The sequence below is a fragment of the Trichechus manatus genome, unplaced genomic scaffold (assembly GCF_000243295.1).
Source record: "Trichechus manatus latirostris isolate Lorelei unplaced genomic scaffold, TriManLat1.0 scaffold00015, whole genome shotgun sequence".
In the NCBI taxonomy this organism is placed as follows: Eukaryota; Metazoa; Chordata; class Mammalia; order Sirenia; family Trichechidae; genus Trichechus; species Trichechus manatus.
Window position 1 is genome coordinate 1636458 of NW_004443951.1, and position 14056 is coordinate 1650513.

At 45.6% G+C, this 14056-nt stretch overlaps 1 protein-coding gene across 1 annotated transcript in view; it reads left to right on the plus strand.

Moving 5' to 3' along the window:
• Positions 1-1146: 1146 nt before the first annotated feature.
• The window catches only part of GLIS1 (GLIS family zinc finger 1), a 286001-nt gene continuing 273091 nt past the window's right edge, over positions 1147-14056 (plus strand). Inside the window, exon 1 of the mRNA XM_004371718.1 lies at positions 1147-1411. Coding sequence (XP_004371775.1) covers positions 1147-1411 — 265 coding nt within the window. The remainder of the gene's footprint in view (positions 1412-14056) is intronic.

Consider the following 14056-nt stretch of genomic DNA (forward strand, 5'->3'; position numbering starts at 1 on the left):
TGCGCCCCGCGAGCTGCAGCGACCGCGGCGAGGTGAGGAGGGGCACGGCCCGCAGCCGGGAGAGGAGGCGGGCAGCAGGCCCGAGATCTGGGACTTGGGTCCCAGCGACGCTCGAGCCCGGGAACTTTTGGATGGCGCGGGGGAACAAACGTCCAGGGGGAAGGAGAGCTTGGGAGCCCCAGGCCCTCATTCCAGGAGGGATGACGGAAGGGCCGAGACTCTGGCGCGGTGGCACCCAGTGTGTGTGTGTGTGTGTGTGTGTGTGTGTGTGTGTGTGTGTAGAGTGTGAGACTGTGTGGCAGTTTGTGTTGCCGAGTGTCTGAGCGAGTGAATGATTAAATGTAGTATGTGTGGCATGTCATGTCTCCAAGTGTGTATTTGCGTGTGTGTGGTATGCGTGGGAACGCGGCTGCATGGGCGTTGCTGACTCTGTGGGTGTGCGCGCGAAATGGGTTCATTTTCTCTGATGTGCGCGGGAATGTGCTTGTCTCTGTGTGCGCCTAGTGAGTTCACATCGCCGGAGTGAGCGCCTATTCTCAAACTCCCGTTTTCCTGGTTTGAGTCGTCGCGAGTGTATCTCAGAGGGTCTGCGCCGGGGTTCCGTGGGTGCGCGGTCAGCGGCCTTTGCGCGCAGCCCGGTCTGGAGAGCCCACGAGGCTTGCAGCTAGTGATCCGCTGGAGCCATTTCCGCGGCTTCTCATCCTCGTTGCCTCCCTGTCCCTGTCCCACAGGGTGATGCTGGACAGGCTCCCTTCCCTCGCCAGGCCTCAGTTAATTTATTCGTCCAAAGAGGGCCGGTCTCGGTGGAGGCAGATTTGGGCGGGAGGGCGCAGGGGCTTCGCAGGAACGCGCCGCGGCAGTCGGTGGCTGGGGCCCTCAACGAGCCAGGGAATGGAGTGAGGGCCGCTGCTGCGGCAAGGAAGGGGTTTTTACGCGGTGTCCGGTGAGTCTGTGCTCTGGATAGGATAGGTGTCGTGGCACTAACCCATTTTAGAGATGGACGAAGAGAAAACTGAGGGGCGGTGACCTGTCCGAACCTCGACCTGGGACAAGAGGGGTTCACTTCTTGGAGTCTAACGCGCCTGTGCTGTCTCCCTTCCCCAGGAGCCCGGCGCGACCCCTAACCGTGCGCCCCGCACTGACGCCATGCACTGCGAAGTGGCCGAGGCGCACTCGGACAAGAGGCCGAAGGATGTCCCCGGCGTTTCCGGCCCAGGCTGCGGGCCGCTTGGCCTCGGCGCGCATATGGCTTTCAGAGTCACCGTGAGCGGCGGCAGCTGCGGCGATGGGGGCTCGCGGGACCTGCTATCCCGGACGCTCGCGCCGCCGCAGCGCGCCCACGATCTCCTCCGGCCCCGAAGTCCCCGAGATTACGGTCTGTCCAAAGCCACCGCCACCGCCGCCGGGAAGGGTGAGTCCGGCCCCACCACAACGTGCCTGACCGCGGGTGTGGAGAGACTCGGGCTGCCAGGCGTGGCCACAGCAGCACGCCTTTGTAGGGAGCCTTCGGAGAACTTGGTGGAACTTTCTCCAGAGTCCTGCAGTTTCTCTCTAGTTGTTTTGGGACTCGCCTGACAATCTGAAGTTGTAGGAAGCATCTAATTTAAATGCGATAAGCCTGTTTAGGGGTGGGAGGGGATGTGTCTATAGAAAGGTCAGATTACATAATTTTGCTTACGTATTTTCGTGATAAAAGTTGTGTGAAACTTGTCAAAATCTTATAAATTAGGACTTTTTGTAGTTTGCGAGTAGCAAGTCCAGCATCCCTATCTCTGAGTCAGCTAAAGGCATATTCTGAAGTATTCCAGTCTCCTTAAATAACAAACAACAGAGGCCTTCAGCAAGACTCCTCTTCTCTTGGGACCTCAGTTTCCCCATCCATCAAGTGAGGAATTATACCAGATGATTTCTGCGTTTCTGCCAGAAAATTTTATGAATCTGTAATCCAGTTTGAGTCAAGTCCTGATTTAAAATGGCTTTTCTGTACATGACAATTCAGAAGCACAGTCTTTGGTCAAAAGTTACTTTGCCAGTATTCTTCCTCTACCCAGCAAAGCTGGTGAACATAAGGTAGGTGCAGACCCCAGCACAGTTTATGGGCTCAAAGTCAGCAAGGATGCTGGGATTTTCACGAACATGTTCTTCTCATCACAGTTAATTATTATTGAGACATTATTTATAAGTTTCATGCTGACAGATAATTAACCAGAAATTGGGGAAATCTGTTAAGGCCCTTGCCTCCCTCCACCTTTTTTTTTTTCCCTTGGGAGAAGCCATGGACTTGCTGGTTTGGTTAGGTCAGCATTTGGGACCTCTTCATCCTGTTTCCAGAAGAAGACAAAACCATTTGTGTTTTTTAGCTCGATAGGCATCACTCCTTAGCATCAGTCCCGGCAACTCAGAAAAGGTCATCTGGCTTACTTTTAGAGATGAGAGTTCCTCCTGGGTGAAAAACACCCAACTCCCAAATTCAGAGACTGGTAAAATGAAATAAAATAAACAGTCACACCTCCCACCCCTTTTTTTTTTTTTTTTAAACACCTGAGTTCGTAGAAGAGAGAGCTATTTCTCGTCTTGTTATTTTAAATGTCAGTCTCTTCTCCAAGAGATGGAGGTCATTTTTTAGAACGGTAGATATGGAAGAAAATGCCTACAGAATGTCATTGCTGGAATACACATGAGGTTCTCTTACCAGAGAGAGAGGAGGGCTGTGCAGCAAGTTATCAGTAATATTTGCTGCCATGAGAGCCCTGGCTTGCCCCCTTCCATGCACAATCCCCTGTTAAACAGATACCTTCTTGCAACATTTTGGATTTAAAAAATGGTGGCCGTCATCAGACATCGAGTCCTCAGCAGACCTAGCAGATGGTGCTCCCAAACATAGCCTTTGTTCCAAAGCTGTGGTTACAGAAACCTTTCATCTGGATGCTTTGTGTATGCTCTTCTGGCTTCCATCCCCTAAACCGAAATTATTTTTATCCCCCCATCCCCAATGTCTAAAATATAAGATCTTTAAGTCAGGCTTGTATTTGGAAAGGGCAAAGGAGGATAAAAGGATGGGAGGAAGAACCTCTTTCTTTGTACCTTAAACTAGTCACTCTGGTTAAGCTTTTCCAAGAGGCTTCGAAACTGTTTTCTTCACAGCCTCCCAGTGAGGCTGGTGGGGTACGGTTTATCACACTCATTTGAAAGATGAGGAAACTAGGGGAGCTAGGGGAAGTGTCCTGTAAAAAGTCACTCAGCAGGCTAGGGGCAGAGAACCTTGGCCAGCCCATTTCACAAGGACCTGGGCTTGGCGAGGTTTCCGACTTGTCTCTGTGTTGCTATCGGCAAGTTCCTCCTCACAGCCAAGGCACCAAGTGGCCTGAGACGAAACCAGCTTCCCAGCAGAGCTTTGGCAGCTCTCTTTAAAATGCCACCAGGAAACGGCACCATCTTACTGCCCCTGTTGTTGGGTGCTGTTGAGTCAGTTCCGACTCATAGCGACCCTGTATACGGCAGAAAAAAACACTGCTCTGTGCTGTGCCATCCTGACAATCATTGTTATGCCCAAGCCCATCATTGCAGCTACTGTGTCAGTCCATCTCGCTGAGAGTCTTCCTCTTTGTTGCTGACTCTACTCCCATCAAAATTTTCTCCAGACCACATAACCCTCTGAGTGTTTGGTGCCTACCTCTGAGCTCTCGGCTTATTGAAAACAGACAAATACCGATTGAAAAATATTTATTGACCGTGATGGAAATTGTAAAACCCTGCCACCTATAATCTGTGGGACCTTGGGGAAATTATTTCACTCCTCTGAGCCTTAATTTCCTCATTTGTAAATTTACTGTGAAACTTACTTTGAGAGACTGAATGAGTGTAAAGGAGCCTGTCCTCAGTGCCTAGTTATTTTTGGGACGACTATTATGATGTGGAGCCTTGGTGGCACAGTGGTTAAGAACTACGGTGAGCTATGGCTGCTCACTAAAAGGTCGGCAGTTCGGATCCATCAGCCGCCCTTTGGAAGCCCTGTGGGGCAGTTTTACTCTGTCCTGCAGGGTTGCTGTGAGTTGGAATTGACTTGACGGCCACGGGTTATGGTGATGTGTTTAACAGCCTCAATCTCTCGTTTTTCATTTGCACAGTAGATAATAATGCCTGCCTCCTATGGTGAAGAAAGCAGTAGTTGCAAAAATAGTTTGCTTTGTAAACTAAAAAGGTAAAAGAGATCGCTTTTATTAATTTGTGCAAGGCACTGTGCTAGGATCAGTGACACTTGAGATAAAGGGGGCAGAGCAAAAAGGGAGAAAGTTTTGGTTTTCAAAATGTTGCATGTGAAGAGCACTAACTCTGGAAGCCCAGAGGAGCCAAGCCTCAGGTCTTCTGTGGCTACTGCTGCCCAGTGATGGGAGAAAAGACAATATTGCTTGGTCTGGGGTCAGGTTTCAGATGATCTGCCTTCTGTCTTGGATCAGACCCTAAGCAGAGGATGGGAATAACTTCTTGAATCCAGCAGTTTATCTGTAAATGTTGGGGTACTATGTATTTCCAGATCTGGAGTCAGGAGGCCCTGGGGATGGTGCGACGTCATGCGCTAATGTTGTCATCATTTACAATAAGAATCACGATCTGTTTATGGCAGAGTCCCGTTTATCCAGATTCCAAACAGTTGGAAAGGCCAAATTACCAGATGCTGCATTTTTCTTTCTTATTTTTAAACACCCGACACTCTGCTTTTATAAGTCTTGACAAGGAAAGAAGGTAAACATCTGGGCTTTATGCAAGCAGACAGCTTCGTGGCGGTGTCCTAATGACGCTCATTCCTGTGCACGGTGCTTTACAGTTTTCAGCGTGTTTCCCACGCATTACCTCTTTCTGCCCTCACACCAGCTGTGCTTTTCGTACCTTGTGGGCTGTTACGAGGGAACAGATGTAGTAGTGCTTTGCACTCTGTAAAGTGCTGGGCAGAAACTGGCTCTAATTAATATGATTCCCATTTTATAGATGAAAACATTCAGGTTTAAGGATTTGCTTAAAGCTGTGGAGACAGTCAGTGACAGTTTCCAAGGCCTCCGGCTCTAAATATTTGATTCGGATTCTACAGCTTGTACCTTCTCCATGTGTGTCGGTAGCTGAGAGCTAGCGTTCATAATAAAGGCCTTCCAAATGTTCCCAGAGAATTTAAAAATATTTTTGCTTTTGGTATTTCTCCTGTCTTGAATCTTTGGAAATTGGTAACTAGTATCTATGCCATAGTTAGAAAATTTCTTACCAGATGTTTCCATTTGTCCAGAGTTGCTGTTCCTGTACCAAACCAGATAATGAAGTCAGTGTTAACTCATAGCGACTCATTGGGCCCTTTTCGCCATACATAAGATGCCTCGTAGAAATAAAAAGGAGGTTGACGATCATGACAGATATGAACTCTGCCATTAGTAAACAGTTGTCAAAACATGGCTGTAAATGCCAAAAAGTAGCCACTCTTGTAACTTAAAAAAAAAAAAAAAAAGCCTTTTTTTTTAAAGAAGAAGAAAAAAATTAAAAAAAAAAAGAAAGCAATATGTGCTTGGGTGTTAGGGGCTGTGGTGGTGGTGAGTAAGACATAATCAGGTTTGGGTTGTGTTACCTGGTAGAGTTTTTTTCATCTGTGTAAGATGCCACTGTGATATCTGGGGGAGGCCTCGGAGGGGCTAGTACATCCGTAATAGACAGATACGAGTTATTTTTGAAGCATTTTCCCCCCTCCAGCTCTGGTGGGCAATTTGCTTGCATCTCATCCATTTTAAAGTGCTGGTCCTGTGATCCGGAAATAATCAGATCCAAATTTTTTCAGTGCTTGAGGTTTCAAATAAGAGGGAGAAAAGCCTGCTGGCCAAATGTCAGGCTCAGTGAGACAAAGAGAAACATGTATGTGTGTAGGTATACAAATAAGGTAGGAACATGTTGGGTCTATAGTCATAAGAGTTATGTATCCGACAAATCTTTCATAGACATGTAGCGGAAATATAATTCCTAAAGATTCCCAGAGAATCTTGTGCAGCTACAATTCTCTTGCTTTCCTGCCTCCCAAGTTCTCTAGAAGCTGCTAAGACTTGGTGTGCAAAATAGAAAGGGGAGCAGCATGTGAGATTGTAGCTTACTTTAAGCCTAGTTTCTGAGTAGTTTACCTGTAGTGTGCTTAGCTGGGCTGAGGTCTCAGCACCCTCTTAGCTGTGCAATCCATAGGCTGTGTTGCTCTGTCTGCGATTAAAAAAAGTAAATTTCTTTATATGCTGTGGTTTTCCTTCACACTTCCCCTCCTTCTGAAAAAAAACAAAACCCACCCCATCTCTGAGTTATTCATCGGCCTGCGTTTCATTTGCGTGAGAAGCTAAGTGAGCCAGCACACTTATTTTTACAGTGCGTTAAAATCCCATTACAAGCATGAGTGTACAATGAATCATTTAAAAAAATATTCTTATGTTCTTTGTTCTGAATGTTGCATAATTATCCTCATTTTCTTTGGTTTTATTTCGTGGAGTTTGGCCAGCATCCTAGAAGAAGGGAGAAACTAAAGTTTGGAGTAGGGGTTTTAATCCTTTTTTGGATAGGATTAGGAAAAAAACCCAACAACAACAAACAAATAAACACCAACTTTATTTGGAAGTTGCCCAAGGACTAGCTCTAACTGTGGCTTTTGCATAGAGAGGATAATTTCCCTCCATTCTCTCAGTTTTCTTGGAAAAGTATTTCCTGTTTTGAAGCTGGTGAGTGGTATTTCAGCAGCCTCACCTTACATATACGTTCCTGCTGGGTAACGTCTGGTCAGGCAGTGTCTGACCGCATATACGTCCGTGGCCCCATAAGGTTATAATAGAGTTCAGAAATCTGGATCAGAGAGCGGGAGGTAGCGGACGTAACAGCTTCCCACACGTAACTTGTGTGTCTCATGTCTCTTGTATATAAAGTGATTTCGGTGCCAGGTGTATAATGGTACAGTATATATATAACCTACAACACATATGTCTTGATAGTCATAATAAACGCCTGTGTTACTGGCTTGTGTATGTACTGTACTATCATTTTAATATGAACTTTCCCTACTTATGAATAAAAAGTTTACTATGTATCAGTGTATGCTCCGACTTGCAGGCAGCAGCATGCAATCTTGTGTATCTCTTGAGCGTTGTAGCATTATCTCTGTTTAATTTTCTTTTGAAAATATTACTGCGAAGTATATTATGGCTCCCAAACCCAGCAAAACCAGTGCTAGTAGTAGCAGCAAGAGGCAAAGGAGAAGTATCGATTTGGAAGTGAAACGGAAGGTTATCAAACAACACGAAGGTGGAAAATCAACGTCTAAATCACATACCATCCTGTTTCACAGAACATATGGCAGATGTTAAGGGGCGCATGACCGTGTAGGATTATATTCAAAGTTAAATCATAATGTGCGGGTTGCTTTTTTTTTTTCTTTTTTTCTACTGTTGTAGTTTAAGTGAAAGTTTACAATTCAAGTTAGTCTCTCATACAAAAATTTATACATACATTGTTATGTGACCCTAATTGCTCTCCTATTTTTTTTTTTTTTCTAATACAGATTTTAGTTGCAATTAGTTCGGACCTAGAGAGAAAGTATTGTTTCTTTTGGTAGGGGGTAGTTTATTTTTGTGTTTAAAGAAACAAAGACATTCAGTTCAAGGGGGAGAAGAAATGAAACAAACTCTTCAATGAGCTTTGAAAAATTCCACTGCATTATACAAAAGGCACGGCTGTAATACCAGGGCCAGGCAAAAAGAGCAGGCTTCTGAGATGTTTGTGCTGCTCGCCTTCACTGTGCTAATGATTCTAGCAGTTTTAAAAACGGACTTCTTGTTTATCAACAGCTGCTGCCCAAATTAATAGTTTACAATGAAAAAGAAATGCTTTCAGCATTGGAACCAAAGTCTGGGGACTGACAGCTGAGTTACTGAGTAAGGCAAGTAGAAAAGAGGGGGGGAAAGTTTTGTGGCTGCTTTGGTCTCCCAAACCCTTATTTATAAGAAACCGAAAGAAAACAAGAGGCCTGGGATGGGGTGGGGGTGGGGAGACTACAACCCTAACCCAGTGGTTTTAGAGTTTGAAGTCACTTCAAGCATCTGCTTCCTTTTTTTCCCGTTTTCTCCTCAAACTCCAAAGGGTTATTCCTTCAGAAAGTTTCCAGTGCATCGAGGCAGATTGTATTAGCATTATGAGCCGTGTTTTTAAAGTCAGCATTTGAGTCAGATGAACGGAGAAGGGACCTTCAGTCTGTTAACTGAATAACGCATTTCCTGTATGGCCTGAATTATTTGGTTGTTATGGCCTGCCTTGAGCAAATGCATGTGCCATTGTACAGTCTCATTGTATGTGTGCAAGGCCCTTTGCTTCAAGCCTCGGTTTCCCCATCTGTAAAATGGGGAGCAGTTTGATTGGATTGTCCATAGTTCAGTCCTGCTGTGATACTCCGGGATTCCACATTAACTGGGCTGGAAAGGTTGGGAAGGATCCAAGGTGTGGAAAGAGGCTGCCTTTGTGTCAGTCCAGGTTAGGGATTTGACCTCCTCTTGGAGGGCTTGATTCCTGAAGCTGAACACAGAAGGAACGGGAAGAGGGAGGTAAACTAACATTTACTGAGCACCAACTCAGTGCCTGACCAGATACTTTATAGCTGTGATCATATTTCTAGTACCCAGCAACTCTCTGAGGATGGGAGGGAACTGAGGTTTGGAAAGGTTAGGTGATTTGTCTAAGGTTGTGCAGTTAGTAAGTAGTGGAGCCCGGAGCTGTCTAACAGCAAAGCTGGTACTTTCTCCGTAAAGCACATTGCTGTCCAGACCAATGTTTAAAATCCAATAGCGCAGGAGTTGCTGTGGCTGTAGGATTCTTGTGTGCTCCCAAAGCCCTGGGGAAGCTGGTCCAGACAGCCATTCCCAAAGCACCCAATTCTGAATCTCAGCTAATAGGCTGAGGTGTAACTTTAGGAGGACGCTGTGTACCTCTGTTAGGATACTGCCTACCGCCCTGCTGCAGAAATGGAGAGTGGTTCCCAGTTGTGGGGTCCTCAGGAAGCTGGGGCCCAGAGGCTATGGAGGACCCTAGAGGGGACCCCTTCTCAGCAGCATATACCTCCCTCCACCAGTTACTGCAGGTCATAGTCCCTATTTGAGCCTTTCGCACGGTTTGGGGAGATTTCCTCGCCAAGGCCCTCGTCGTGGTCTCCCCTCTCCCACTTCTGAAGACGTTTGTTTGATGAAAATCTGTCATGATTCCCACAACACCTGGTGAGCAGAATACACTTTGCTGGGAGCAGTAGCTCAGGGATCTATTAAATAATCATTTCTTATTAAGTGATTTGCAGGATGGTGAAGGGCTTGGGAGGGAGAACAGGCCAGGGATCAGACTGAACTTGAGAGCTTGTTGGGATGAGTCTTTTATATCAAATGATTAATGAGCCAAATGACCCCCGTAGTAGGCAGATGGAAAAAGTCTCGCTGCTAGGTTGTGACCGTGGCCTTGAAGGAGGTATGTGTGTGTGTTGACGAGAATGGGATTTTTCTTTATTCTGAAGATGGAATTGCAGGAATTTTTATTGTCCGAAATGCCTTTGCGTTCCTATGTTAACACTGGGTCTGAAAGGGAGAGTTTGAAGAAGAAGTTAGGGATGTCTTGGTTGCAATATGATCCAGCCTCTTCCTATTGGTCTTTTTAGCAATCAGATTACTCTTTTAGATGTTGTTGCTTTTGTTTTTAACTAACAGGTTTGATGGAAAATAAGGCTTTAGCAAGAAGCCAGGGAGTACTATAAACCTGACTTTAAAAATACAGATCCCATTTGCTGTTTTAAGCTCTCTGGAGGGCTGGAGATTGGGTTTATTTTGGAACGTTGCTGGACTATATGAATTACTTCTCTGAGGGCTGGGTATGTAATACCTAGTAGAAGTTTGTATAAGAGTTGATGATGTACTTTGCCGACTCTCCAACCCTGTAAATAAATTACATGTGCCGGCAGAGGCTGCTAGGATCCACTGTGTCAATTGAAGCTTAATTTTTATCCCAAACCACTTAATGCTTTTGTCCTACCGAGTAGAGAGAGTTACCGGGTTTCACCCAGCAGCGGGCCCATTCCTAGCAAGACGACTTGGAGTCTGAGTAGGCCTCCGTGGATTCACTGATTTTAACACAGTTTTCGGTGGTTAAATAGCTTCAGCACTCTCAAGTCCAACCCTCAAGGCAGAGAATGATAATATAATTTTAAGTGTATCGTAAAAATGAAACTCAATCGCTTCCACTCCCCAAACCTGTCTCACTCCCCCTGTCCCTGGAGAAAACAGCAGTAATTGTGTGCTTAATCTCCAGACAGCCTGTGTGTTTTATCTTATTTGAGTGCACAGCCCAGGTAATAACGTTGGTATTTCCATCGCGAAACAAAATAGGGTTTCTAATTTGGAGACGCTATTAAATATTTCATGCTTCAACCAAATGCAATTCTTTTTTCCTATAATAAGTTTAAATATTAATTCTCTGGAATGTCAGATGCCTAAAGCTAGGCATTTAGTGATCTGCAGTTTCAAGTATCTCGAAGAAGGTTTATGAAACAGGATATTTCACTGGAAGGGATGAGTAGTGTGTTTCAGAGATATCTGAATTCAAGGCAGCGTCTTCTGATTTACGTTTTAAAGGGAAAAGGTCATAAAATAAGTTGCTTTATGTGCTGAAGGATTAAGTGGCTTAGGCTGAAATAACAGCAGGGACTTTACTATTTTTCTCTGTTATATTTTAACAATGCTTTTTAGGGGGAGGGGGTGGGTCATTTTCCCGCCTGCTTGTCTCCTCCCCCATCACCCCCCCCACCCCCCCGCCAGATGGCTTTAATTCTAACCAAATCCCACACTGAGGCCAAATGATTGATCAAACAGTCATTTGTATTTACGTAGCGCTCTCTGTGAGAATATCTCCGCATTGGAGCTTCTCACGGGTGGGATCTTTGGGCCTTTAGACGTGGATTTCAAGCGAATCCCGGGGGCTTGGAAAGGTGAAGGTGCAGGGGTGGGTGGAGAACAAAACTCCCAGACCTTGAGTCCTTGGAACTCCCTGCTTAACACGTTTCCGTTCCTTCCCATTCCCGCAGCAGGCATATCCGAGTTTTCTAAGTAGAAGGATAAAAATCTTTCCACTGTGCACATGATGGTAGTTGTGCTTTTAGTTGCTGTTGTTGGAGAAAATACCCAATGAGAAAACATTAGTGATTTTAAATAGATTTGTATTTTATCAACCACAATAGCATCTATGCAAGTCTGTTGTTCTTATTGTGTGCCATCAAGTCAGTTCCAACTCATAGCAACCCTATGGGATAAAGTAGAACTGCCTCATAGGGTTTCCAAGGAGCAGCTGGTGGATTTGAACCACATACGTTTTGGTTAGCAGCCTGAGCTCTTAACCACTACACCACCACAGCTCATCTGTAGAGGTATTGATTTGTTCTACAGACAGTGCTTGGTACACGCACTAAAGAGTTCCCCTGAAATTACAGCTTGGCTGGTCGATTGGCAAACCCGTTGGCCAATGGGAAAACTTCGAACCCTTTTATATGGCATTCAGGGCCTTCTTGACGATTCAGCTCCATCTCACTAATCGCTGCTTTCTTGTTCTCTAACAGCATTGAACTTTTCCTTATACAGCCTGAGACCTGGAACTTTCTGTTCTTCCCTTATAAACTGTTAGCTTCTTGAGGCTCTGGTTGTGTCTTTATTTATCTTTGTGCCACCTTAAATCATTTTTAGAAGAAGTTGGAAAATAAAGTTAATATTCAAATATTCATCTTTGTACCCTCATGTCCAGCACAAGGTCTAGTACATATCTCAGAGGTGTATAGGATGCTGACTGAGGCCATGGGCATGGAACTAGACCACTAGGTTAGAATCCTGGCTCCATGCACTAACTTGGGGGCCTTGGGCAAGTTACTGAGCTTTCTGGGCCTCAATGTCCTTACCTGTAAAATGGGAACAATAGTAGGAATGATCTCAGATGACCTCAAATGAGAATTAAATGAGTCAAAATGTATATAAGTGCTTAAAAACAGAGACTGGCATAAGGTTAAATGCTCAGCTATTGCTATCATTATTGTTACGGCTGCTACGTAAATGTGTTGTAAACAGAAGGGCCTTCCCTGCCTTCCTTTCTACAAGACTGACTCCTACTTATTCTTTAAGACCCAGTTCAAATGCCACCTCCTCCCAGAAGCAGGGTCATGTTAGAGCTCTGGCTCCTGCAACCCCTATTCTTCCTTTTGCTGTAGCCCTAATCACACTCTACAGAGATTTTCTACTTATTTATGTGCCCCTTGAGGAGAAGGACAGAGTCTCATTATTCCTGTATCTCTGTACCTGGCACAGGGCCTGGCTCCGAGTGGGTGTTCAGGAAGGTTGGGAATAGAATCCAACCCAGTTCCTGCCCTCAAGGAGCTTGTAGTCTGTAAAGGAACACACAGTAAGCTCTCAGCATGTGTGAGACTCCAGAAAATGCTCAGTGAGTTCTCACATGCAGACTCTTGCTTTCTAGTATACACGGTCCTATTCTCTTTCCAGCACTTGCTTGCTGGGTGACCTTGGGCAAGTCTACTCACCTCTCTGGGCCTCCTTTCCCTCTCTTTTCTGGGAATGGTTGGCTTCAATGACCCACAGGCCCTTCTGGTCACCAGCCTTTGGAGCTGCAGGGTGATGGGCCAGGGAGAGGAACTAGGGGCCTGATGGCTGTCCCAGAGTGACTGGCTGCCAGCTTCTTGGCTCAAGATTGTGGATGCTCTCTGCTGCACGCTTGCCCCCGTTTTGGATAAAACCCCAGGCACTGGAAAGTATATTTCAAGTTGTGGTTTAAAGAGCAGGTATTTTTGGTTTTAACATATTTGACTCAGATACCTCTAAGATGAAGAAGAACCTTGGACCAAGAGTTTGAACAGAGAGCTGGGAGCCAGATGATGCCAGCTTTTGACAGCCCTGCTGGGGCAGAGATTGATGTACACATCCCAGATCCTTACTCCTGGGCAGAGGCCCTGGGATATTGTATTGGCTTCTTGTCCCTGCTCAGGGCACCATTGTGGGCTTTGTAAACTGTAAAGCTCTGCCTAAATTATTTGTTCATTATTATTTGTTCATTCTCCCTTTGGACAGATGGGAAGACTAAGGTTCAGAGAGCCCAGTTTACTTGTGCAAAGGTAGCCACATGGCTTTTGAAGTCAGAACTGGGTTCAGATCCTGACTCCACCACTTGCTAGACCTTCGGCAAGTTCATTGAACTCTGAGCCTCAGTTTTCCTCATTTGTAAAATGGAAATAATTTCTCTTTCATAGAGTTGACAGAAATTAAAATGAGAAGTCTGTAGAGCACTTAGCTTCGTATCCACTACATATTAGTTATGTAACAAAGGTGAGCTGTTGTTCTTGTCTTATTGAGCGACATAGTTGGGACCAGGTCCCCAGGCCAGACTCTTTGTCCGATGCTGTTTCTTCTCTGTACTGGGGTTCCCTAACCCTTTGTTGTCCTTGTCAGTCACTGTCAAGTCATTTCTGACTCGTGGAGACCCCATGTGTGCAGAGTAGAACTGCTTCATAGGATTTTTAAGGCTGTGACCTTTTGGAAGCAGATCACCTGTCTTCCCAGGTGCCTCTGGGTAGGTTTGATCTGCCAACCTTTTAGTTAGTAGCTGAGTGTTTAACCGTTTGTTCCACCCAGGGACTCCTTAACCCCTTACTCTACTTTAAAAAATCTTTTTTGGTGTAATTGAAAGAATAAGGACTTCGGAGTCAGAGAGACTGAGTTTTGAATCCTAGCCCTGGAGGGCACGGATCTGATTGGCTGGCATCTTGGCTTCACTTAGGGCTAGGGAAAGTTAGGAGCCACAGTCCCCTTGCAGAGGTGGCACGGGCCGCCTCAGCACAGCTTTCTAACAGGTCCTGGCCCTGGGGTCAGTCCAAGACACTCACTTAGCCTGCCATGGCTCTGATGTCCAGAAGGGCTGGAGGTATCTGTAGGGTGGGTCAGGAGGCATAGACTACTTCCCTTCCTTCCCTGGTTTACTG